General features: G+C 41.0%; 1 protein-coding gene and 2 pseudogenes across 3 annotated transcripts; 2 read left to right on the top strand and 1 right to left on the bottom strand.

Moving 5' to 3' along the window:
* The first annotated feature begins 8491 nt into the window (after positions 1 to 8491).
* On the top strand, positions 8492 to 9288 carry LOC127116420 (probable protein arginine N-methyltransferase 1; annotated as a pseudogene).
* A 19-nt stretch (positions 9289 to 9307) lies between these two features.
* LOC127116452 (bifunctional riboflavin biosynthesis protein RIBA 1, chloroplastic) lies at positions 9308 to 24378 on the bottom strand. Of its 3 annotated transcripts, XM_051047380.1 has the most exons (4): positions 24043 to 24378; positions 23353 to 23959; positions 23144 to 23237; positions 9308 to 10003 (listed from the first exon to the last, which is right to left on the bottom strand). In XM_051047380.1, the coding sequence occupies exons 2-4, from the start codon at positions 23536 to 23538 to the stop codon at positions 9975 to 9977; spliced, it is 309 nt and encodes a 102-aa protein (XP_050903337.1). In that variant the 5' UTR covers positions 23539 to 23959; positions 24043 to 24378; the 3' UTR covers positions 9308 to 9974. The 3 variants fall into 3 exon arrangements, with proteins under 3 accessions (XP_050903337.1, XP_050903336.1, XP_050903335.1); XM_051047379.1 differs by lacking the exon at positions 23144 to 23237 and having other exon boundaries at positions 9308 to 10221; XM_051047378.1 differs by lacking the exon at positions 9308 to 10003 and having other exon boundaries at positions 22716 to 23237.
* On the top strand, positions 21517 to 22650 carry LOC127116436 (probable protein arginine N-methyltransferase 1; annotated as a pseudogene).
* Positions 24379 to 25072: the final 694 nt, after the last annotated feature.

Raw genomic sequence — 25072 nt, 5'->3', positions numbered from 1 at the left:
GGTGAGCTCCCTCTTTTGTTTCAGCCATGATCTCTGGTATGTTTGAGAGGGATTCGGTGAGGTCGCGATGAGGGAGGAGATTTCGTGAGAGAGACGAGAGGTTGAAAACGTAAGGCTAAGTTGAGAAAGAGAGATTCGTGAGATTTAGAGAGCGAATTTGGGAGATTGGGAGAGAACGAGGAGAAAGGCATCTGTTACTATTCCCATTTATTTTTCTTTAATTTGTTTTTAAACAGAGTAAGTTTTTGAAACCATTAAAATTTTGTTTAAACTTTTTAAGTAGGTAATAAATATTTCCTCCTTTTCAACTCATATTCCCTTTGAAAAATCCAACAGCCAAGCGGCTGGGTTTAATTAGGTTAGTCCAACAGTTTTCTTTTTTATTAGTTTTTTATTTTAATTCTGATTTTTAATCCATTTTAGTTTATTTATCCAATCTAGCATCAAAATAACAACTAGTCTTAAATGGCCTAGTGGAGAGAGGGTAGTTTCATGATCTTAAGTGCAGAGGGTTCAATACTCATATGTAGCATTTTTTTTCCTTTAGCATTTTTTTTTTCTTTTAGCATTTTATTTCTTTTAGCATTTTTTATGTTTATGTTTTATTATACTCATGGTTTCATTGTTATTTAACAACTCAAAATCTGTTTTTTTATTAATTTCATCATTCATTCAAAACCATTTTAAAACTATTAAAATCATATTCCTCGATTCAATGTCGAGCCCATTTTCACACCCTTGTAAGTCGGTTGCTTTTTGAGCATCGCCATCAACCTCACATAGCTTACTCTTGGGCTTTCTTACAATGAGCCGGTTCTCTTGCACTTACACTCATGCATTACATTATTTGTTGTTTGGGCCCGATTTAATTATTTCATGATTTTTTAATCCCCATTTGACAAAATGTACCCCACTTCCCCAATGTGTATATAATTTTGTATTGTTTTATTTCTCTATTTGTTTTAGATACTAACACAAGAATAAAATCCACCATTTCTAAAAAAATACAAAAAGTGTGACTCGATCCAACGTCGAGTATTTTCTCAATAAACAAATCAACTCATTTCTCCCTCCTATTCCATTCCAGTTCTTCCAAACTTTCATCAAACGCTTGGTTTAACGTCAAGCCATTTTTCCTGATAAAAACTCAAAAATATTAATCCCTATCTAAACCCTTTTCAATAAGATGGAAATGGAACGTGGTGTATACCACGCACTCCTGAGACTAGGATTCGAGATGTATATCTCGCCAATCCTAGCTCTCGCCATCATCCAATTTATCCACTTTGCTCTATCAAACACTCATTCAAATTTCTCTTAAACGTCCATCAATACTTGATCTAGGTCAAGTCATTTTCACAACAAAACTCAAAATACCTAATTCTTATTTAAACACTTTCTCAATAAAGGTGGAAATGGAACATGATGTATACCATGCACTCCTGAGGTTAAGATTCGAGACGTATGCCTCGCCAATCTTAACTCTCGCCATCGCCTAAAATTGTCAATGCGGTTTCTTCAAACCCTTTCTCAATCAAATTCCAAAATACTTAATTCCTATCTTAAACTCTTTCAATAAAGATGGAAATGGAACATGGTGTATACCGTGCACTCCTGAGGCTAGGATTCGAGATGTATATCTCGCTCATCCAAGTTCTCGCCATCACTTAAAATACCTCCAACCAATCAAACTTTTTTCTCGCCGCCGTGCGATTAATCAAAAACCTTTTTCATAAATGAAAGATATATTGTCTTAAGTGATACAAAACAATGTTTCGGCCACGATTGTTGAGTAGAGATAAATGACGCTTTTCCGAATGTAGATTTATAAATCCGTTCGATGTGTGGTATGCGTCCACTCCTCATCTGTTTTGGGTAAAACAATGTTTTCGTCGAATAATACAGTATAGCTTTCGCTAAAATCGACCAACAAACAAACATTTTTCTACCCAGAACTACGTAAGCCTTGATTTCTCTTTTGAGATACGTAGGAGCAGGATTTTTAAATCTTGTCAGGCCCACTAATAAAAAACTTAGGTTTAGTCCTTTGTTAAAAAATCAAAAAACATTCTCCTTTCTTCTATTCTTTCCTTCCCACCTAATAACTTGAAAAGCCTAACATTTAAACTAACACTAACGCACACAACTGACCTAATGGTTCCCGTTGAGTACAACGGACGTGAGGGGTGCTAATACCTTCCCCTTGCGTAATCGACTCCCGAACCCTGATATTGGTTGCGATGACCATATCTTATCCTTTCTTTTAGAGGTTTTATCGATATTTTCCTTTTCCCATTTTTGGGAATAAATAAAGTTCGGTGGCGATTCTGTTCAGTCCATCATTGCGAGCGTGCGATCGCGCTTCGCTTTGAAGTCGTATCCCCATTTTTCGAGGTACGACAGATGGCGACTCTGCTGGGGATAGATAAATTCTAAGCGAGTCAAGCCTAGTTAGGACGTTTGTGTGCCTTTGTTTGTTTAATTGTGTGGCTTTTCTTTATTGTTTTATCATCTTTATTGTTATATCTGTTGGATATTGGTTCTATTGTGATTGTTGGTACTTGGGTATTTGATTGCAAACCATGTGGGAAAGACTCTACACCCGAGTCTAGAGTGAAAAAGAAAAAACATAAGATAGGACGATGGTTGAGTAGTACGAACTCCCGAGGTGAATACTTCGTAAGGGTCGGTACGAGAACCTCACTTAGAGTAGATTCTTTTGCAAATATTGTCGCCCGAGGTGTATACCTCGTAAGCTTCAATGTTTCAAAGGGGTCCATGACTCTAAGGACCTTTTAGAACATTAAACCTTTGGCCAACTAGAAATGATGGTTGCGTAGTATGGATTCCCGAGGTGGATACTTCGTAAGGATCGATACGAGAACCTCGCTCAGAATAGATTCTCCAGATGGAGTTGATGACCGGAAAGTATTTTCCGTAAGCGTCAAACAGTCTTTTGAATCCATGACTCTGAGTATCCTGTCTAGAACCGAGTCGATGGTTGCGTAGTACGGACTCCCGAGGTGAATACTTCGTAAGGGTCGGTACGAGAACCTCACCCAGAATAGATTCCCTTGATGGAGTTGACGACCGGAAAGTATTTCCCGTAAGCGTCAAACATTCTTGTGAATCAATGACTCTGGGGATCCTTTGTAACAAAGCCTTAGATCTTACCCGGTGAGAACCTATTCTTGGAAAACAATCAGATTCATCAGTACCTCAGACTTTTGAACCCATGTAAAAATAAAAAAATAAAAAACAAATGTGCATGGCTTGCATTGCATTCATTCACATTTCATTGCATCTGCATCTCATCATAACGCATGTCATTTTCCAGACAAAATAAAAAAAACTCATCCATCTTTTGTCCGTGAAGCAAAGTGATTCTCAACACGCGTTTAGAACAAAGAACCATGTCTCAGGAGATGATGGACGAGCTAAGGAAAAGCCAAGAAGCACTGAAGGGGGAACTTAATCTTTTGAAGAGCCAAATGAGATGGGTCTTGGAAACCCTGCAAGTCTTGTTGAGAAAAGAGGGTCACCCAATATACACTGCTGCAACAAAGAGAGCTACTACCCCGCATCCATCTGGTGTTACCCCAAGTCAAGGGAAATTCTATGTGGCAACTCCTCACTTACCAGTATATGGACCTCCCTCAAGACGTCATCATCAACATCCTCTGGCTATTGCTCCTCAAAGTCACCAAAGCCAGGTTCAGAACAAAAATTAGAATCAGAACAAGGGGAACAAGGATCACAATGACTCGATTCCGGTGCCATATAGCAAGCTCTACCCGCAACTGATCCAAAATGCTTTGGTGACCCCTCGAGCTCTCACACCTGTGTCACCATACCTACCATGGTACAATCCAAATGCAACATGTGAATTCCATAAAGGGGCATTGGGACATGACCTAGATTCTTGCTTAGCGCTAAAAGCCTTGGTACGAGGACTGATTAACAAAAAGAGCTTAGTTTTTGAAGAAGATCACCCGAAGATCAAGTGCGGATACCATACTGGAATAATGGGGCACTCCATCGAGGAATGCAAGAGTTTTAAGCTCAAGCTGCAAGGGTTGATTGACATAAGGTCACCAACACTCAAGGAAGAAGGCTCGGGTACATATACCTTGATTTCTGGGCTAGGTAATGAGAAAGGGAAAGGACCCCTGAGACCCCTCAAGGTTGTGTACCACAAGGAAGATGTCAGGGATGTGGCTAATGAGCTATCATTATTTCCTGGTAAGAGCATTGAGATACCGCCTTGGATTTCCAATGTCACGACCCATACCAATGAAAGAAAAGGAGAAGTGAGTAGTGGATCCAAGAGGGTTGCGGTCAACGATGAGATTGAAGGAAAAGAATTTGAAGATCATCATGCCAATGTCAAAAAGCTTGTTGATCCAAACCTTCAAGTTTGAAGAAGTCATTTCCCTAGAGCTGGCAATCATTTGGTTGTTTCAACACTTCTTTTGTAGTTTCTTTGCATGTTGGTTGTTATTTGCTTTTAAACATTATTGTTTTATTTGAATTGGTAAGATTAATGAAATGTTTATGCATCTTTTGAATTAATCCATTCGTATTCACTCGTTTTTCATTTATGTTAAAAACAAAAATACTCCTCTCATTCACTTTTGTTTATCAAACCGTTGTGTTAACAAAGATTGGAGGGAGGATGATGAAAATGAAACACCTAAAATTGTTGTGGTATGCTTTTGAGTAAAACCTTGTCGATGATGTAAGGCATTGTTTCAAATCCCCAAACACTGGAGTGATAAGGAGTTAATCCCTAGTCAACCACTTTGAGCCTAGAAGTTGGTGTTTATTTCGGATCTAAAACCCTTAATCTTAACCTGGGGCAGGGTAGTTGTGTTCAGATAGTTTGATCATGCATTCGATCTTTCAAAAATCGTCCATATGTACACCCTCCAATTAGGTTCAACCACATGTTATCCTTCGCGCACATGTTGAAGTGTTGAAGAAGTTGAGAAAAGCTAAAATTAGTGTCGGTTGATCCTCATCCACCAATAATATGGCAGTCAACACCTTTAAAAAAATATATAGAAAAAAGCCCACTAGGTCAAATACCATAAGATGACTTAGGCAAAAGTTAGGGCATCCCGATGGACCAAAAGCTTCAAAGAAGCGGTCCAGGCAAAATCAGGGATAAGGAAAATCAATCAAAAGAGGTCACCAAAATCCTCAACAAAACAAAAAAATATATATAATAAGGTGACTGCCATTTCAAGAAAATTCGTCTTGAATCCTCATCACACCTTCGAACCCTCTTGGAAGTCGAATGCGTGTATTAAATTAACTGAACATAGGAACTGAAGATCATCAAGAAGAAGGGATGGGTAAAATAAATTTTGAGCCTTATATCCTTTTGTTTCAAAAAAAAAAACGTGAACCAGACTATGTTACAACCCTTAAAAGACCTAATTGAGGCAGGGTTTATTTTGAAAGCATACTATAACAAGTTTGTGTTAACTTGACTCCAAACGATTTTTGTAAATCATTTGATGGCACCAACTTGCATACTGTGAATGACTAGATCATCATTGTGTTCTTATCATTGACCCGCTCACTATATTTCACCCATCATATCAATAAATTTTGATTTCAAATTTTGCATAAGCATTGAATTAAAATTACCATTTTTGAATGAACAATCTTATTTGCAAGTCAACACTTAGCATCAAAGAAATTCAATACCGTTGAGGAACTTGATGGAGTGAAAGAAGTCTAGTCAGGGGCAAATCACTTTGAGCATCAGTTAATTCGAGCTAATCACCCTAAGGGTCATCTAGCCAAGAGTAATCTGCTTCAAGAATCAGACCGGGGCAAGCCACCTCAGAGCTTAGTAAGTCCAATCACTCCAAGGTTCAGTTAACCAAGAGTAATTTGCTTCAAGACTTAGACCGGGGCAAGCCACCTCAGAGCTCAATGAGTCCAACTATCCAAGGAAAGTCAGTCAAGAGTCTACCATTCCAACATTTGGATTAGTCAAGAGTCTACCATTGCAAGTTTCAAACACTTGGGGCAAGCCATCTCGAGGTAGTCTCATGGCAATTTGTTTCCAAACTCACTTTCAAGGTGAACATTTTCAAAGACCCAACAAACTGGGGCAAGATGAGCCACGAAGGGGCAGACCCCCTTCATGCTTTCAAACTGCTCAAACAAATTTTGCCATACGTCAACAACTATTGAGTTTAAGACGAGTGCCCGAAAATTATGCTAGCACGATTCATTAATCCTCCAAAAGGATCCATTGGCTAAGCTGTGGCCATCAAACTGGATAGAATCCTCCCTTGACAACATCTATCATAAAATATTTGGTTGAGTTCTCGGTGTTGAGGAATCATGAGCTTCCATAAAAAGCCTTTACAAACTCCCAGTCTGCCCAGTGTCAGCATCCTCATAATCATGATCATTCATATATCATGCATAAAAGGAAATTCAAATCATGCATAGCCGAAATGTACTTCGTGCTCATTTTGCATTGACTCAGGTCTTTCTGTCGATCCTATGATCCTTCGACCTTTAATTCCAGTTTGTATTTGGTGCCCTTAAACCCACACCCGATTTTCGCAGTCATTTTCAAATCCAATTTTTGTTCAATACCATTCAGGTCATGTATGAACCTGTTGTTAAACCCTTATCCCGGTGTCAGGTCATACATGAACCTGTCCTGAAGATTTTTTTCCTATGTTTGTTCAATACTATTCAGGTCATGTATGAACCTGTTGTTGAACCCTTATTCCGGTGTCAGGTCATACATGAACCTGTCCTGAAGATTTTTTCCTATGTTTGTTCAATACTATTCAGGTCATGTATGAACCTGTTGTTGAACCCTTATTCCGGTATCAGGTCATACTTGAACCTGTTCTGAAGATTCTTTCCTTTTGTTCAATACTATTCAGGTCATATATGAACCTGTTGTTGAGCTTTATTCCGGGGTCAGGTCATACTTGAACTTGCTCTGAAGAGTTTTTCCAATTTTTGTTCAATACTATTCAGGTCATGTATGAACCTGTTGTTGAACTTTTATTCCGGGGTCAGGTCATACTTGAACCTGCTCTGAAGATTCTTTCTCTGTTTGTTCAATACTATTCAGGTCATGTATGAACCTGTTGTTGAGCTTTATTCCGGTGTCAGGTCATACTTGAACCTGCTCTGAAGAGTTTTTTCCAATTTTTGTTCAATACTATTCAGGTCATGTATGAACCTGTTGTTGAGCTTTTATTCCGGGGCCAGGTCATACTTGAACCTGCTCTGAAGAGTTTTTTCCAATTTTTGTTCAATACTATTCAGGTCATGTATGAACCTGTTGTTGAGCTTTTATTCCGGAGTCAGGTCATACTTGAACCTGCTCTGAAGAGTTTTTTCCAATTTTTGTTCAATACTATTCATGTCATGTATGGACCTGTTGTTGAGCTTTTATTCCGGGGTCAGGTCATACTTGAACCTGCTCTGAAGAGTTTTTTCCAATTTTTGTTCAATACTATTCATGTCATGTATGGACCTGTTGTTGAGCTTTTATTCCGGGGTCAGGTCATACTTGAACCTGCTCTGAAGAGTTTTTTCCAATTTTTGTTCAATACTATTCAGGTCATATATGAACCTGTTGTTGAGCTTTTATTCCGGGGTCAGGTCATACTTGAACCTGCTCTGAAGAGTTTTATCCAATTTTTGTTCAATACTATTCATGTCATGTATGGACCTGTTGTTGAGCTTTTATTCCGGGGTCAGGTCATACTTGAACCTGCTCTGAAGAGTTTTTTCCAATTTTTGTTCAATACTATTCAGGTCATATATGAACCTGTTGTTGAGCTTTTATTCCGGGGTCAGGTCATACTTGAACCTGCTCTGAAGAGTTTTTCCATTTTTTGTTCAATACTATTCAGGTCATGTATGAACCTGTTGTTGAGCTTTATTCCGGTGTCAGGTCATACTTGAACCTGTTCTGAAGATTCTTTCTCTGTTTGTTCAATACTATTCAGGTCATATATGAACCTGTTGTTGAGCTTTATTCCGGTGTCAGGTCATTATCATACCCTGATTTTGCTCCTGAATTTGTTTTGTTTGTTTGGCATGCTTGGCCTAACCTGACTTTGGTTTTACATGAGGTTTGGTTTTGATCCAAAGTCATGGTGTTGTGATTGTGGATACCTCTATGGTCTGGGTCATCTGAACAACCAAGTTTCTTGTGTTTCTAGCCACTTGCCAGTCATGTTATTGGTTCATGGATATCCCTTTCAAATCCTAACCTTATGGTCTTATTTCATGGTTTTGTTCATACACATTATCAGTCAAGTTATGTTCTTTTCAAGAGTCAAACATTCAAGTTATGATTAAACCAATTGTGAAACCAACTTCAAACCACTTTGTTAATCCATTTCAATTTTATTTCATTACATTTGATTCCATACAAAAAAAAATACAAAAAAAATGAGCTTTGACCAAAGTCAACACAACCTATTTGCATCCTAAAGCCTAAGTCTTCCGTCATGAACCTTAATCCATCACTCCATTGTTCATGTTTGCTTGCTTCCATCATGAGTGCTTCATTTGCAAGTTATCCTTGGCCAACCATGTTTATGTTCATGCCATGCCTACAAGAGCACAGTCAAGTTACACAAAAAAAAAGTAGGTCATAACCAACTCAAACCTACCAAACATGGACACCGCCACCAACAACAACCATCTTCGATTCCAGGATGCTGATGAAGTTATCGAAGATGCTGCTGAAACCTCCAACCTTGACCAATCCATGGGTGGTTGCGAACTTGATGATTCAAATGACAAAACCAGCGCTAATTACTACTTTGATTCTTACTCTCACTTTGGAATTCATGAAGAAATGTTGAAGGACACTGTTAGAACCAATACATATCAAAATGTTACTTATCAGAATAGGTTTTTATTCAAGAATAAAGTAGTTCTTGATGTTGGTGCCGGAACTGGGATTTTGTCACTATTCTGTGCCAAAGCAGGTGCAGAACATGTCTATGCCGTTGAATGCTCTGATATGGCTGACATGGCAAAGCAGATAGTCGAAACTAAAGGTTACTCTAAAGTTATAACTGTTTTGAAAGGGAAGATTGAAGAGCTTGAACTTCCTGTTCCTAAAGTTGATATAATCATTTCTGAATGGATGGGATATTGCTTGTGGTTTGAGAATATGTTAAATTCTGTGCACGTGATAAATGGCTTGTGGATGATGGCGTTGTGCTACCTGATATAACAACCCTCCATTTTACTGCAATGAAGATAAAGCATAATTGAATATATTCTACAAAAATACAAAGAAGCAATTGCCTTGAATTATAATCAAGAAGGCCCTGTAAAACACAAAATCCTTCAACTTTTTTTGACAATGAATATCAAAGGCATATTGACTTTTCATGTTTATCTCACAATGTATGAGAGTGTTTCTTCTGTATACTAAAGAATAATTTGACAAGCTGAATTACAGATACATTCACATCTTAACTACTGAGCTGAGATGGACCAACACCCATTTCGCATCTATCCTTGAAATATAGCTACAATGAAGAAAGTTTTGATTTTGATGGTGTTGATGATGATGGGTATTGATTTTACAGAAGGGGTAAAGAAGGTATCTTGGAGGTTGCACACACTGTTTTCTTTTGAAAGTCAGAATTACTTTGATATGAAGGTTAAACAACCTGGACCTGTTACTCGTCTTCTTAGTTGTACCGATGAAAAGAAGAAGAATTATAAAGGGATGCATTTGGCTCCAATTTTTGAGGTTCCTTCTGTGAGTAGACATCCCAAAACTGGTGATTGGTACCCTAGCAATAAACCTCCTGATCCAGGACTTGGTATGCAGTCCCATCTGGTATCAACTCCTGTTGTCAACAACCATATGTCTCCTGCTAACGCCACTGCAACCCCTGTTGTGAATGTGCCCGTAACTACTGTTGAAATCAGTTGAGTCTGTATCTCCTCTATCTCTTCCTGATCGCCTCAAAAGTGGCTGGAATGTTGAAAAGAGGATTATGTCAGACGAGTCTCTTACAAAAGCTGAGGAGGCAAGGATAAATGCAGAGGAAGTTTCTGCCCTTGCTGCTGCTGCGGTGAATCATAGCATGGGATCCTACCAGAAACAGTTAAACCATAACCTATGAGACCAATATATTTGGATAGATTGTTAGTCATCAACTTCATAGATTGAACACCTAGATCCCTCAGTATCTGCAAAAATGGTAGCATTTCAAATTCCATAACAATTGTGATCAGCATGTTTTAAAACAGTTCAAATGTTATTGCAAGAGACTCATCATCGAACCAATAAGTGTAAGTCTATTACCTGCGCACCAATGCCATACTCCCTAGAGTCAACAGGCAATCCCAACTCCTCATTGGCTTCTACGGTATCGCGCCCATCATCCTGTAGGTTATAAGCACGGAGCTTGTGGCCCAATCCAATACCCCTACCTTCATGTCCGCGTAAATATACAAGTACACCTCTACCGGCTGCCTCAATCTGTTGCATTGCAAGTGCAAGCTGATTTCCACAGTCACATCTGCAGATCAATCCCAAAGCATTGGAAATGCAGCTATTCCACCTCCCAACTCATTGGCCGAAAAGACGTCGTATGGAGCTGATTCAGAGTATGAGAAATTCATGGCAGAGATGAAGTGATTTCGGTTCATTTTCGAAAGGCCTGATGTTTCTTGGAGCTCTTGTGAACCTGATTTCCTAACCTCTTGCCATGTCTTTCTTGGAAGTCTGGGACTCCCATCTTTAACCTTGTTGTACTGTTATGAAATTTGCAGAGAATTCGAGTTGGAAGTTGAGACACAATCTTCAAATAGCAGGTATACAACATCAAAACCTTGGTCCTGTACAACACCATATCATGACCTATGTTTTGCCGCACTTCTAACCCTAACTCCATCTGGCCAAACATGCCCTGCATTCACACAACCACATAAACATGACCTGAGATACCTTGAAGACCAATTGTCTAAAATTTAGCAAGAAAGAGAAGCTTACCATGGTTGCAAACACATGAACCCTGTCTTGCCTTGCTTGCTGCTGCATACATACATATGTCTTGCACAACCACTGCAAAGTCCACACGTACCAGTATCTTCCTTGTTCTTCCTGCTGACCATCATGTTATCATCATCATTATGCCAACAAAACCAATGCAAGGTACAACAACCTGCAACATATAAACACTCCATGCTGCAAAAGCATCACAACATCAACTGAGCACAGGCTGCAATTGGTATGGACTTGCTAACAGGAACTAACTTGCATCAAGCCAATAGCACGATTAATCCAACATCAAATAGTGCATATGACCAAGATAACATGCAAACAAAGAACCATCAACCTTTTGAGTCCTCATTCACAAACCAACCGAGTGTAGTGGCAATAGAAATTCACTGCAGTAACACAATTGAATTAGCTGGAAGTTACAAGAAATTCACTGCAGTAACACATAATAGCCAGTAAAGCGTTAGAATTCCAGAGTTCCCAATTTGGCATCCAGACAAAAAACGAAGAGAAAGCATGAGTGCAGTTTACCGGTTCTGATTTAGCATTGAGTAAAGCCAATCCCGACTGAGCACATCAAAAGGGATTTTGCAGAGACCTCTTTTGATCTCAAAAACCCTAAAATGCGTGGAGGATAAATAGAGAGAAGGAGGAATCAGTAAGAAAAAAGGAGAGAAAGAATTGAACGGCCACTGTTCATAAAGAGAAGAGAAGCCGAAAAACCCTAAAAAAAAATTCAATACGACGGCAAAGAGAAAAAACCCTACAGAAATTGAAACTGAGGAGAGTCAAAAGCACCTAGTGACGGCGTTCTTCGGAGAGACTTTCAAAGCTTCATCTCGACACCTTCTTGGACAGAGCCCCTACTCACGACGGAATACGCAAGTGAACGCTCACTGGCGGCGAGTCAACGTACGAAAGAGAACTTGCTAGCGTCGCCGGTCCAATCGCCGTTCAATCCTGTTGTAACTGATTCAGGTTTGTTTCTATTCTTTTGATTTGAACTTCATGTACTTTCATCCCTACGCGTTATGGTATTTGATCTTTGGTGGAGCTTTTTTTTTCCATTCGCCACCATGGAAAGAAGAAGCTCGTTTTTAGGTTAGGAGAGAACATCATTTTTGTTGAGAAGGAGATGAGTTTTTACGGATTTAGTGTCGTTGGTTTCCGTGGTTTCTTTTTTTCCATATGTCGTTGTTATCAAAATGTTTTTTCCGTTGTTTTCCACTACCCAATGCACCTTTGGTCTTCTCACTTGCCATTTCCCAGGTTGGACTGACAGTTGGTCACTATTAGTGACTGTTCGCCACCTAGTTCCACCGCCCAACAGCCACGTGGCTAGGGCTGGGTCAGTTCCCACCACATCATTGTGGGCCAATTTGGAGAGGGTTTTGTTTGACCCGAATCTCCACGGTTCAAAGACCGTTGGGTTCTCTTCCGACCCAAACTCATATGGCCCATGTTGGCCTTTTACTAGTTTTTTTTATTTTTATTTTTATTTTTTGTGTTTCTTTGTTTATATATTTGAGTCGTTGTTAAGGTGACTACTGACCACCTGTAGCCGGGTGGAGGGGAAGGAGTCTCATTTCCCCTTATGTAGTGGGTTCGATACCCATATATAACATTTCCTTTCTTTAGCATTCTTTTTTTCCATGTTTATGTTGTATTAATTATACTCATAGTTTCATTTGTTAATAATGCAAACTTTGTTTTCTTTTAACTTCATCATTCATTCAAAGCCATTTTAAAATTATAAAAATCATACTTTTCTCGATTTAATATCGAGCCCATTTTTTTTACACCCTTGTAAGTCGATTGCTTTTTGAGCATCGCCATCAACCTCACATAGCTTACTCTTGGGCTTTCTTACAATGAGACATGTCCCTTGCACTTACACTCATACATTGTTTAATGCTTCATTATTTCATTCTTTGATTATTTGATTTGATCATATACTTGTTTAAATATCTTATTGTTTGATTGTTGCCTACTTGTATGATGTATGAGGCATATATTTATATTGCTTGATTACCATGTCAACCCCCATTCATAACAAATGTACCCCTCTCCCATGAAATGTATAAAATTTACTCTTTCATTCTTTATTCACCTGTTAATACAAGAATTAAAATGAACATTCGATAACCATTTCAAAACAAGATCAAAACCTCGATCCAACGTCGAGTATTCATTTTTCAAAACCTAACAGAACCAGCACGTATTCATCCACCCTTTTGTAAGTCGATTGCTTTATGCATCGCCATCAACCTTGTAAGTCGATTGCTTTATGCATCGCCATCAACCTTGTAAGTCGATTGCTTCATGCATCAACTCCTGTTGTCAACAACCATATGTCTCCTTGCTCCATTCGTCGATTCTTGCTCCGATTAGGTAGCACCCGTTAGATAGAACCCTTTGTATGATAACATAGGTAGGATTCCCTTATTCTTTTATATGATAACATAGGTAGAATTCCCATATTCTTTGCATGCCAACATTAGGTAGATATTCCCATTTGTAAATCCTAACACCTAAGTACATATTGCATGACAACTCTAGGGCAGAGCTTCCCCCATTTCTTTTAGACCTTCCGTGCGTCTCCGATCTTGTGGCATGTCAGTCCGTCCTATTGCAAAGAGGTAACTGCCTAAGACTCGATTCAGCGAGCTGCGACACCTACTGCTAGGACGTGAACACATTGCCCACTCTCCTTTGACACAACTGGTGTCCTCCTTTGTCAGTCCATGTTCACATGGCAACCCCTGTGAAGGGGAACTACATCGCCCTGATCCTTGTTCCAGACGAGGTATGTAGGCAGGTGGTCGTGCGAGACCACTCCGGGCACCTTTCTTTTTCTTTTTGTGTGTGTTTTGGTTCGGATGCTGATGTAAGTCCAGTGATTGGCAGTCGGGCTCCACGTTTGCCCTTTTGTATGTGTTTTGGTTCGGATGCTGATGTAAGTCCAGTGATTGGCAGTCGGGCTCCATGTTTACCTGCTTGTGTGTTGTTTGTTTGGCGTGCGTGAGCCGAACTACGGCAACTCTGATTCTCATGTTCAGATGAGATACGTAGGCACAAGATGCGATGTCTTGCCGAGTTTGACTAACGACTAATAACTAATCCTTGTTTGCTTTCGCCCTCGTTGCGATCCTTTCTCTCGCCCTCGTTGCGATCGAGACATTCCCTTTCTCTTGCCCTAGTTGCAATCGAGACCCTTATTCCCGTAGGTAAGCTGAACTACGTTTTGCTCTGATTCTCATTCCCGATGAGATACGTAGGCATAAGACGCGACGTCTTAGCGAGCACACTTATCCTTAACCCCTAGGTAGCCGAGCTACGAAGACTCTGATTCTCATATTCAGATGAGATACGTATGCAGTGGACGTGATATCTGTGCGAGTCATTTTTCTCTTGCCCCTTTTAGTAAATAGTGCATTAGATAAACATACACCCTTTAGACAAGAAACAAACAAGAGTGGATCCCGTAGAGTACTACGGATGCGTAGGGGTGCTAATACCTTCCCTTCGCATAATCGACTCCCGAACTCAAGATTTGGTTGCGAGACCTTGTCTTTTCCTTTCCTTTCTCCGGTTTACTTTGAGCGTTTCCTTTCCCTCCTTTGGGATAAATAACGCACGGTGGCGACTCTTCTGTCATTTTCTTTCGCCGGTTGTTTTTTCGCACCGTATTTTTCGGGTTGCGACAGCTGGCGACTCTGCTGGGGAACTGGTTTCCCTAAGCGAGTCCCTCCTAGCTTTTGTAGGGTTCTTGTTTGTTGGGTGTTTATTGTTTTGTACAATTATTTATTTTCAGCATTTACCTGCTTTACCTTATTGCATTCATGTACATATGCTTGTTGTATCTGTGGGTTGTTTGTTTGTTGGGTTGGGACTGTTCTATGAGAGATAAGCCCACTACCCAGGCTTGAGTGTACACATAAGTGTTAGAGTGGATAGTCATGAGGCTTGCGTGGTATGTTGCTACGTTAAGTCGTTCATGAGACCCATATTCCAGACGAGGTTTCTGTTGGATATATTTTGTCCTATGGGTGTTCCATAACGACAGATATTCCTTTAGAAATCGTCGACTCTGGTGACCATTTCCCGAGAACTCAGTCGAGGCCTCTCCTCCGAGACGCGTTTATGTTAGCTCTGGTGGGCGCATTCTCGTTGCTCAATCCGAGGACCCCGAGACTGGGAACTTGCTTTAGGATATCCTGTTGAGGGGAGTCAGCAGAGGTCTTTTATCCCGTAATAATGCCAAACCTTCAGTGGTAAACGTATTATTCTCGACTGAAGGGATGAAGCTGACAAACTTCTGTTCTTAGAACCTACCAGTGAGGGGAGGGTTTGATCTCTACAGATACGGTTTCTTCCAGTGGTGCTGTAATGGTGACTTTGGTTCAGCCAAATTTATGGACGTTTATTTCTGGGACGCCGGAGTTCTGTCCGTGGTTTATCAGCGGGTTCCGTTTATTTCGGATCCCTGGGCTGAATCTGTGGGTGCTCACTCGGATGGTGACTCAGTTCTCCAGACATGGATTCAGATGCCAGTTGATCAGATTGACTTTGGGTTTCAGATGGTTGTGATCAGAGTTCAAGCCGAAGCTTCGGATCCTATGTGCCGAGATGCACAGCCTGCCAGTCTTGGCTCCATCATTTGCATCATAGCATGTTTATTTTCCAAAAAAATAATAATGCATGAAAAAAGTTAACTCGCATGTGCATATCCTTTTCAGGATCATTCATGATAAAATAGCATCCGCATCATATGCATATCATGCACATATCATCCTTGCATTGCGGACATGCTTGGGAGAGACTTCTCACTCTGGGTTTTGACTGAGACTGGATTGTTGATCATCGTCCGCACCGCAACCAAATTGAATCATCAGAGGAGTATGGATCAAGTCCAAGATGAGTTGGCTGAGATGAGGGCAAACATGGCCCAGTTCATGACCATGATGCAAGGAGTTGTTCAGGGGCAAGAGGAGTTGCGTGCCTTAGCCCAAAGACAGGACATGGCTCAGTTCATGAGCATGATGCAAGGGGTTGTTCAGGGGCAAGAGGAGCTGCGTGCCTTAGCCCAGAGACAGGAAGCTGTGATTCTGCCGCCCAGTCGTGCTTCACCAGAGGGGGTCCTTGTCAATGATCAAATTACTGATGTCACTATTCCCGTCAACAACTATGTCGTGGGTGAAGATTTGAGGGGTATTATAATCAGTGGACAACCCCTTGCTACAGAGACTGTTAATGTCAAAGCAACCCTTGCTCCGGTTCGCCATCCTGGCTCTTCAAATCCTTCAAGTTCTAAAAAGCCATCCTCTGGGGCACCCAGAAGGGGAGAGGGTGAAACAAACGTTGTGCACCGTCGGAGGAGTGTGAACAAAGGACAGTATCGGCAAGTTGCTGCTGTGACTATTCCAGCCACTCAAACTCAACAACAACAGAGAAGACCAACTCAGCAATCTCAGCATCAACAACATCGTCCTCAGCAGCAGGCTTACCGGCCTCCCAATGGTAATCAAGCCAGTATGAGTAATGAGAGGAAGAAGATCATTTTTGATCCGATCCCTATGTCCTATGCAGAGCTGTATCCCTCTTTGATAGAGCGGAACTTGATTACTCCCAGAGACCCGCCGGCTATACCCGTCAACCCTCGGTGGTGGTATAGGACTGAACAGCATTGTGTGTATCATTCGGGTGCTCCTGGTCATGATGTGGATAGTTGTTTCCAGCTGAAGATGAAGGTTCAAGACCTTGTGAGGTCAGGGATTCTGAGCTTTGAAGACTTAGGTCCCCGTGTTAATCAAGCTTGAAGACGGAAAGTCCCAGGTTGGCGATGGTTGTTCTTCTGAGGTCTTCAACGAAGAGGTTTGTTCAAAAGCAGAAGTTGTTGATGCAAAGGATACTGACAGTTGTTATCCCTGGTGGGATCTATCACAAATGGGTCACTGTGGGTGTTCCTACAGTTGTTCAGAAGTCAGAGTAATAATCACTTTGTTTAAAAACCCTTCTCCCATGCCAAAAGGAGAAGTGATGACATTGTTGGCAACATTTTGTGCAATGATATTTTCATTCAAATAAATGCATGTTAAACATTTGTTTTTTCCAATTGTTTTCCTTTTTCGCTTTTTACATGAAATTGGTGATCACAAAAAACCCTAAAAACAGGAATAAAAACAATCTTTTCATCTGCATAATGATTGTCTTGTTTGATTTCCAAAAAGCTTTTCATATCAAAATCATTATGCAGGTTGTTTCTTAAACCCATTGAATACAATGATCTGACGTCATCTCCCAATTATGAATTCCCTATATTCGAAGCGGAAGAAGATGATGTTGAAGGGATTCCTGACGAGATTTCCCGACTTCTTGAGCAAGAAAAGAAGATCACTCAGCTGTATCTCGAGAATCAGCAGAACAGCCAACTGGGGCATAAAAGAAAAAGAAAAAAGAAAATACAAAGAAAGAAGAGGGTGCAAAATCAAAAGAAATCAGAATCAAAAGAAAGAAAGAAAGAAACAAAAGAAAAAATAGCACCCTCAAAGTCCCAAGTTGACTGATGCTGAATTCGATCGAAAAGAAGAGATTAACTGCCATGTGTCATGGTCAGTTATATCAGCGGAGAGTGACGAAAGCACGCTATAAGAAGGTCAAGCCTCGTGTGTTCCGAGGGACCCTGTGCTCAAGAAAGTCTTGTCTTTCGTACCCGATTCCAGGGGCAAGTGAACCCTAAGCTATGAACGCCCATAGGTTGTCAAGAGAGTCTTTTCAGGCGGTGCTCTGACACTTACAGCAATGGATGAAGAAGTTCACTCATCCTGTGAATTCCCGATGCAGTCAAGAAATACTTCGCAAAAAACAAAAAAAAAGAACAAAAAGCTCGCTAAGTCGAACACCCCAAAGGGCAACTTAGGCAAAAAGGAGCGTCTCGGTGGATTGAAAACCCGAAAGGGCGATCCAGGCAAAAGTTAGAGACATTGGAAAAAAAAGAATTCGCATCCCGCTAGATTGAGCACCTCACACTGGGGCAATCTAGGCAAAAATTAGGGATTTGGCAAGTAACTGCATCTTGACAAGACCGTGTTCTATATCTGTCATCCGTCAGGAATTCTCGATGCATCGTCGACTGAAGCTCTGAATACATCGAAATTCAGAATGGTAGAGTAAGGGTCATTATGTTCAATGTAGCCCTCTCCAATATATCACCGATTTCAAACTTGTACAGATCTATGGAGTCTCGCCCTTTGCAGATTACCATTCCATCACATCAATTTGAGCTTTTATCCAATTATTTGCACTCTTATTTGTTTCAACTCAACAAACGTTTTGCATGTTTTAATTGATAAAGTATCATTGTTTTTCAAAATAAACAAATTTTTCAAAATTGTTCTTAAACTAAGTGAATATTCACAATGATGGAAGGATACTTAGGAGACCCACAGTGCTCTCCCAAGGGCGGTATGATTACCAACAGGTAAGACAATTGTTCGTATCTCGAGCATGACTGTATCTTTTTCCTGTAGAACCTCTCATGGTTTCTCCTCAGCGAGATTGCCCAGTGTAGTGTTGGTTGAAGTTGTTCATCTTCATGTCCCCGGCAGTGCAGTTTTTTTCTTCCAAGTCCCTATTAGCATCTATAGTGGGGCATCCCCAGTAGAGTGCTGTTTGAGCCCTATTGTGGGGCATCCCTAGCAAGTTTGCTGTTTGGACGCTTTTTGTGGGGCAGTCCTAGGCAGAGCATTTATTGAAGACTTCAACTTTCCTCTCTCCAGTAGAGCAGTCTTCCTCTCTCCCCCAGCATGGGTGCTCTTCTTGGAAGATTCAGTATTTGGTGGATTGACATCCCAGTACTCCATCATGTCCTCAAATAGATCCCTAGCGGAGTTGTTAGCATGAGGAGCTTTATCAATGCCTATCTATCTTCATCAGAGATCTGGTTGCTTCTGAGTATCTCTGATTTCCAGCACGAGTTGTTGTGGCGCGTCCGCCAGTATGTTGAACTCTTTTCTCTGGTTATGACTGACGATCCCTCCGGAAGCCTCTGGTGGCCTTCCTCCCCAGCAGGATGGTGTTGCTCCCTGATATCCCAGTCTCCAGTGGATTTTCTTGGCTCTCTGGTGACTTTGGTTTTCCCTCTGAAAGAGTGGTGCCGGATGGTTGATTCCCGGACCTGTGTGTTGAGCATGTCTGTTTGTCAGCATTCATCATACATTTTTTTAGATATAATGCATACATGCATAATCATAGCATTCAGATACTCATGATGCAGCTGTTGCCGTGTATCTGTTGATGGTTGTCTCCTGCTATTTGTTGATACAGATCTCTCCAGTAGATCCTCGTCTAGCAGATGTGGGTGTGTCTGATCTCTCCATGTAGATCCAACCCCTTAAGCAGAAAGTGTCTATCCTTTACTGCCATTTCCCCACTGAGATACATCCTCGTGGATGACGGTTGTTTCCGTTCCCTCCCTAATGGGATGGGTTTTCCCTATTGAGTTCTTTCCTCATTAGGATGAGTCCTGATTCAGTCTGCCTTTTTGGATCGATCCTAAACTGGCTTCCTGTTGGCTGTCTCCCGTGCTTCCCTGGGGCATAAATGAATAGTCGCTCACTAACCGGCACTCATCCATCTCATCCTCAGCAGAATTTGTGGCTTCTACCTACAAACCGGTAGTTGTAAGTCCTATCTGTGTGGTTTTCTACCTACTAGCTGGTAGTTGTAAAATCCCACTTTCATCCCATTGGCAGAGTTAACCCTTTGTGCTCATCCTATCGATGACTGGTTACTTTTCCGTGGTTTTCTGCCTACTAACCGGTAGATGTAATCCCCTCTTTGTGGTATTGATAGTCTTGTCCCCTTTGGATACTTGCCCTGATCAAGCAGTATTGTCCCCATTGGGTCATCCCTTTCTTTTGGATACTTGCTCCGAGTAAGCAACTTTATCCTCTTTTGATTGGTCATCTTTGCATACCTAGTCCTGGTACCCCGATGCCTTTCCTTCCGGTCGATTATTCATTTAACAACCTGCAACCCGGTTATGGATAATCTTCCATGCGAGTGTATTATCTACGTTTTGACGGCTATAGATAATATATCTCATGCACTCTTTGGTCAATCTTTCGATTGTTATCCCCAGCATAGGTCTTTGGCATGCGTGCCGGCTCACGTATCACTGCTTTGTTATCTTCGCCGTTGCTGATAGACATGAAGAAGTTTCCGGTATCCAGACCGAAGTGGCATTCAAGCCAGTCTTTCCCGATTTTCAGATCGAAGAAGTTTCCGGTATCCAGACCGAAGTGGCATTCAGGCCAGTTTTCCCGGTATCCAGACCGAAGTGGCGTTCAAGCCAGTTCCCGGTATCCAGACCGAAGTGGCATTCAGGCCAGTTTTCCCGGTATCCAGACCGAAGTGGCATTCAGGCCAGTTCCCGATATCCAGACCGAAGTGGCATTCCAGGCCAGTTCCCGGTATCCAGACCGAAGTGGCATTCAGGCCAGTTTTCCCGGTATCCAGACCGAAGTGGCATTCCAGGCCAGTTCCCGGTATCCAGACCGAAGTGGCATTCAGGCCAGTTTTCCCGGTATCCAGACCGAAGTGGCGTCCAGGCCAGTTCCCGGTATCCAGACCGAAGTGGCATTCAGGCCAGTTTTTTTCGATATCCAGATCAAAGTGGTGTTCAGACCAGATTTCCGGTGATCAGACCAACATTGATACTCTCATACTCCGATGCTTAGTGTTCAGAATAATGTGCGGCGTTCGGGCCATGGGTATTCCTGTGTTACCATTTATTTTGGTATCCAGGTCAACTTTCTGTTTCGGTACTCAGGCCGATTTTCACCGTACCAAACGGATTCTTCTTTTGGGATTGCTTCTTTGCCGTTTCTGACAGGCATGGTTAATTATTTCATAGGGATTCAGGATCAAAATCCGGGTCTTCTTAGTATTTAACCATCTCCCACTACGATCATGTGAAGAACATCTTGCTTCATATTCTCTAGTTGAAGACGCTTAAATAGGGGCAACTGTCATACCCTGATTTTGCTCCTGAATTTTTTATGTTTGTTTGGCATGCTTGGCCTAACCTGACTTTGGTTTTACATGAGGTTTGGTTTTGATCCAAAGTCATGGTGTTGTGATTGTGGATACCTCTATGGTCTGGGTCATCTGAACAACCAAGTTTCTTGTGTTTCTAGCCACTTGCCAGTCATGTTATTGGTTCATGGATATCCCTTTCAAATCCTAACCTTATGGTCTTATTTCATGGTTTTGTTCATACACATTATCAGTCAAGTTATGTTCTTTTCAAGAGTCAAACATTCAAGTTATGATTAAACCAATTGTGAAACCAACTTCAAACCACTTTGTTAATCCATTTCAATTTTATTTCATTACATTTGATTCCATACAAAAAAAAATACAAAAAAAAATGAGCTTTGACCAAAGTCAACACAACCTATTTGCATCCTAAAGCCTAAGTCTTCCGTCATGAACCTTAATCCATCACTCCATTGTTCATGTTTGCTTGCTTCCATCATGAGTGCTTCATTTGCAAGTTATCCTTGGCCAACCATGTTTATGTTCATGCCATGCCTACAAGAGCACAGTCAAGTTACACAAAAAAAAAGTAGGTCATAACCAACTCAAACCTACCAAACATGGACACCGCCACCAACAACAACCATCTTCGATTCCAGGATGCTGATGAAGTTATCGAAGATGCTGCTGAAACCTCCAACCTTGACCAATCCATGGGTGGTTGCGAACTTGATGATTCAAATGACAAAACCAGCGCTAATTACTACTTTGATTCTTACTCTCACTTTGGAATTCATGAAGAAATGTTGAAGGACACTGTTAGAACCAATACATATCAAAATGTTACTTATCAGAATAGGTTTTTATTCAAGAATAAAGTAGTTCTTGATGTTGGTGCCGGAACTGGGATTTTGTCACTATTCTGTGCCAAAGCAGGTGCAGAACATGTCTATGCCGTTGAATGCTCTGATATGGCTGACATGGCAAAGCAGATAGTCGAAACTAAAGGTTACTCTAAAGTTATAACTGTTTTGAAAGGGAAGATTGAAGAGCTTGAACTTCCTGTTCCTAAAGTTGATATAATCATTTCTGAATGGATGGGATATTGCTTGTGGTTTGAGAATATGTTAAATTCTGTGCACGTGATAAATGGCTTGTGGATGATGGCGTTGTGCTACCTGATATAACAACCCTCCATTTTACTGCAATGAAGATAAAGCATAATTGAATATATTCTACAAAAATACAAAGAAGCAATTGCCTTGAATTATAATCAAGAAGGCCCTGTAAAACACAAAATCCTTCAACTTTTTTTGACAATGAATATCAAAGGCATATTGACTTTTCATGTTTATCTCACAATGTATGAGAGTGTTTCTTCTGTATACTAAAGAATAATTTGACAAGCTGAATTACAGATACATTCACATCTTAACTACTGAGCTGAGATGGACCAACACCCATTTCGCATCTATCCTTGAAATACAGCTACAATGAAGAAAGTTTTGATTTTGATGGTGTTGATGATGATGGGTATTGATTTTACAGAAGGGGTAAAGAAGGTATCTTGGAGGTTGCACACACTGTTTTCTTTTGAAAGTTAGAATTACTTTGATATGAAGGTTAAACAACCTGGACCTGTTACTCGTCTTCTTAGTTGTACCGATGAAAAGAAGAAGAATTATAAAGGGATGCATTTGGCTCCAATTTTTGAGGTTCCTTCTGTGAGTAGACATCCCAAAACTGGTGATTGGTACCCTAGCAATAAACCTCCTGATCCAGGACTTGGTATGCAGTCCCATCTGGTATCAACTCCTGTTGTCAACAACCATATGTCTCCTGCTAACGCCACTGCAACCCCTGTTGTGAATGTGCCCGTAACTACTGTTGAAATCAGTTGAGTCTGTATCTCCTCTATCTCTTCCTGATCGCCTCAAAAGTGGCTGGAATGTTGAAAAGAGGATTATGTCAGACGAGTCTCTTACAAAAGCTGAGGAGGCAAGGATAAATGCAGAGGAAGTTTCTGCCCTTGCTGCTGCTGCGGTGAATCATAGCATGGGATCCTACCAGAAACAGTTAAACCATAACCTATGAGACCAATATATTTGGATAGATTGTTAGTCATCAACTTCATAGATTGAACACCTAGATCCCTCAGTATCTGCAAAAATGGTAGCATTTCAAATTCCATAACAATTGTGATCAGCATGTTTTAAAACAGTTCAAATGTTATTGCAAGAGACTCATCATCGAACCAATAAGTGTAAGTCTATTACCTGCGCACCAATGCCATACTCCCTAGAGTCAACAGGCAATCCCAACTCCTCATTGGCTTCTACGGTATCGCGCCCATCATCCTGTAGGTTATAAGCACGGAGCTTGTGGCCCAATCCAATACCCCTACCTTCATGTCCGCGTAAATATACAAGTACACCTCTACCGGCTGCCTCAATCTGTTGCATTGCAAGTGCAAGCTGATTTCCACAGTCACATCTGCAGATCAATCCCAAAGCATTGGAAATGCAGCTATTCCACCTCCCAACTCATTGGCCGAAAAGACGTCGTATGGAGCTGATTCAGAGTATGAGAAATTCATGGCAGAGATGAAGTGATTTCGGTTCATTTTCGAAAGGCCTGATGTTTCTTGGAGCTCTTGTGAACCTGATTTCCTAACCTCTTGCCATGTCTTTCTTGGAAGTCTGGGACTCCCATCTTTAACCTTGCTGTACTGTTATGAAATTTGCAGAGAATTCGAGTTGGAAGTTGAGACACAATCTTCAAATAGCAGGTATACAACATCAAAACCTTGGTCCTGTACAACACCATATCATGACCTATGTTTTGCCGCACTTCTAACCCTAACTCCATCTGGCCAAACATGCCCTGCATTCACACAACCACATAAACATGACCTGAGATACCTTGAAGACCAATTGTCTAAAATTTAGCAAGAAAGAGAAGCTTACCATGGTTGCAAACACATGAACCCTGTCTTGCCTTGCTTGCTGCTGCATACATACATATGTCTTGCACAACCACTGCAAAGTCCACACGTACCAGTATCTTCCTTGTTCTTCCTGCTGACCATCATGTTATCATCATCATTATGCCAACAAAACCAATGCAAGGTACAACAACCTGCAACATATAAACACTCCATGCTGCAAAAGCATCACAACATCAACTGAGCACAGGCTGCAATTGGTATGGACTTGCTAACAGGAACTAACTTGCATCAAGCCAATAGCACGATTAATCCAACATCAAATAGTGCATATGACCAAGATAACATGCAAACAAAGAACCATAAACCTTTTGAGTCCTCATTCACAAACCAACCGAGTGTAGTGGCAATAGAAATTCACTGCAGTAACACAATTGAATTAGCTGGAAGTTACAAGAAATTCACTGCAGTAACACATAATAGCCAGTAAAGCGTTAGAATTCCAGAGTTCCCAATTTGGCATCCAGACAAAAAACGAAGAGAAAGCATGAGTGCAGTTTACCGGTTCTGATTTAGCATTGAGTAAAGCCAATCCCGACTGAGCACATCAAAAGGGATTTTGCAGAGACCTCTTTTGATCTCAAAAACCCTAAAATGCGTGGAGGATAAATAGAGAGAAGGAGGAATCAGTAAGAAAAAAGGAGAGAAAGAATTGAACGGCCACTGTTCATAAAGAGAAGAGAAGCCGAAAAACCCTAAAAAAAAATTCAATACGACGGCAAAGAGAAAAAACCCTACAGAAATTGAAACTGAGGAGAGTCAAAAGCACCTAGTGACGGCGTTCTTCGGAGAGATTTTCAAAGCTTCATCTCGACACCTTCTTGGACAGAGCCCCTACTCACGACGGAATACGCAAGTGAACGCTCACTGGCGGCGAGTCAACGTACGAAAGAGAACTTGGTAGCGTCGCCGGTCCAATCGCCGTTCAATCCTGTTGTAACTGATTCAGGTTTGTTTCTATTCTTTTGATTTGAACTTCATGTACTTTCATC

Source organism: Lathyrus oleraceus, chromosome 1 (assembly GCF_024323335.1).
Source record: "Lathyrus oleraceus cultivar Zhongwan6 chromosome 1, CAAS_Psat_ZW6_1.0, whole genome shotgun sequence".
Lineage (NCBI taxonomy): Eukaryota > Viridiplantae > Streptophyta > Magnoliopsida > Fabales > Fabaceae > Lathyrus > Lathyrus oleraceus.
Note: the sequence above shows the minus strand (reverse complement) of the source record. Positions and strands in the feature narration are given on the sequence as shown.

Bases quoted from the DNA above. Each gene is read 5' to 3' on its own strand.
- LOC127116452 (XM_051047379.1), bottom strand. From the start codon at position 23,538: ATGCAACAGATTGAGGCAGCCGGTAGAGGTGTACTTGTATATTTACGC. The intron at 10,222-23,352 runs GTAATAGACTTA...CCATTTTTGCAG, and splicing joins AGTATGGCATTGGTGCGCAG to ATACTGAGGGATCTAGGTGT.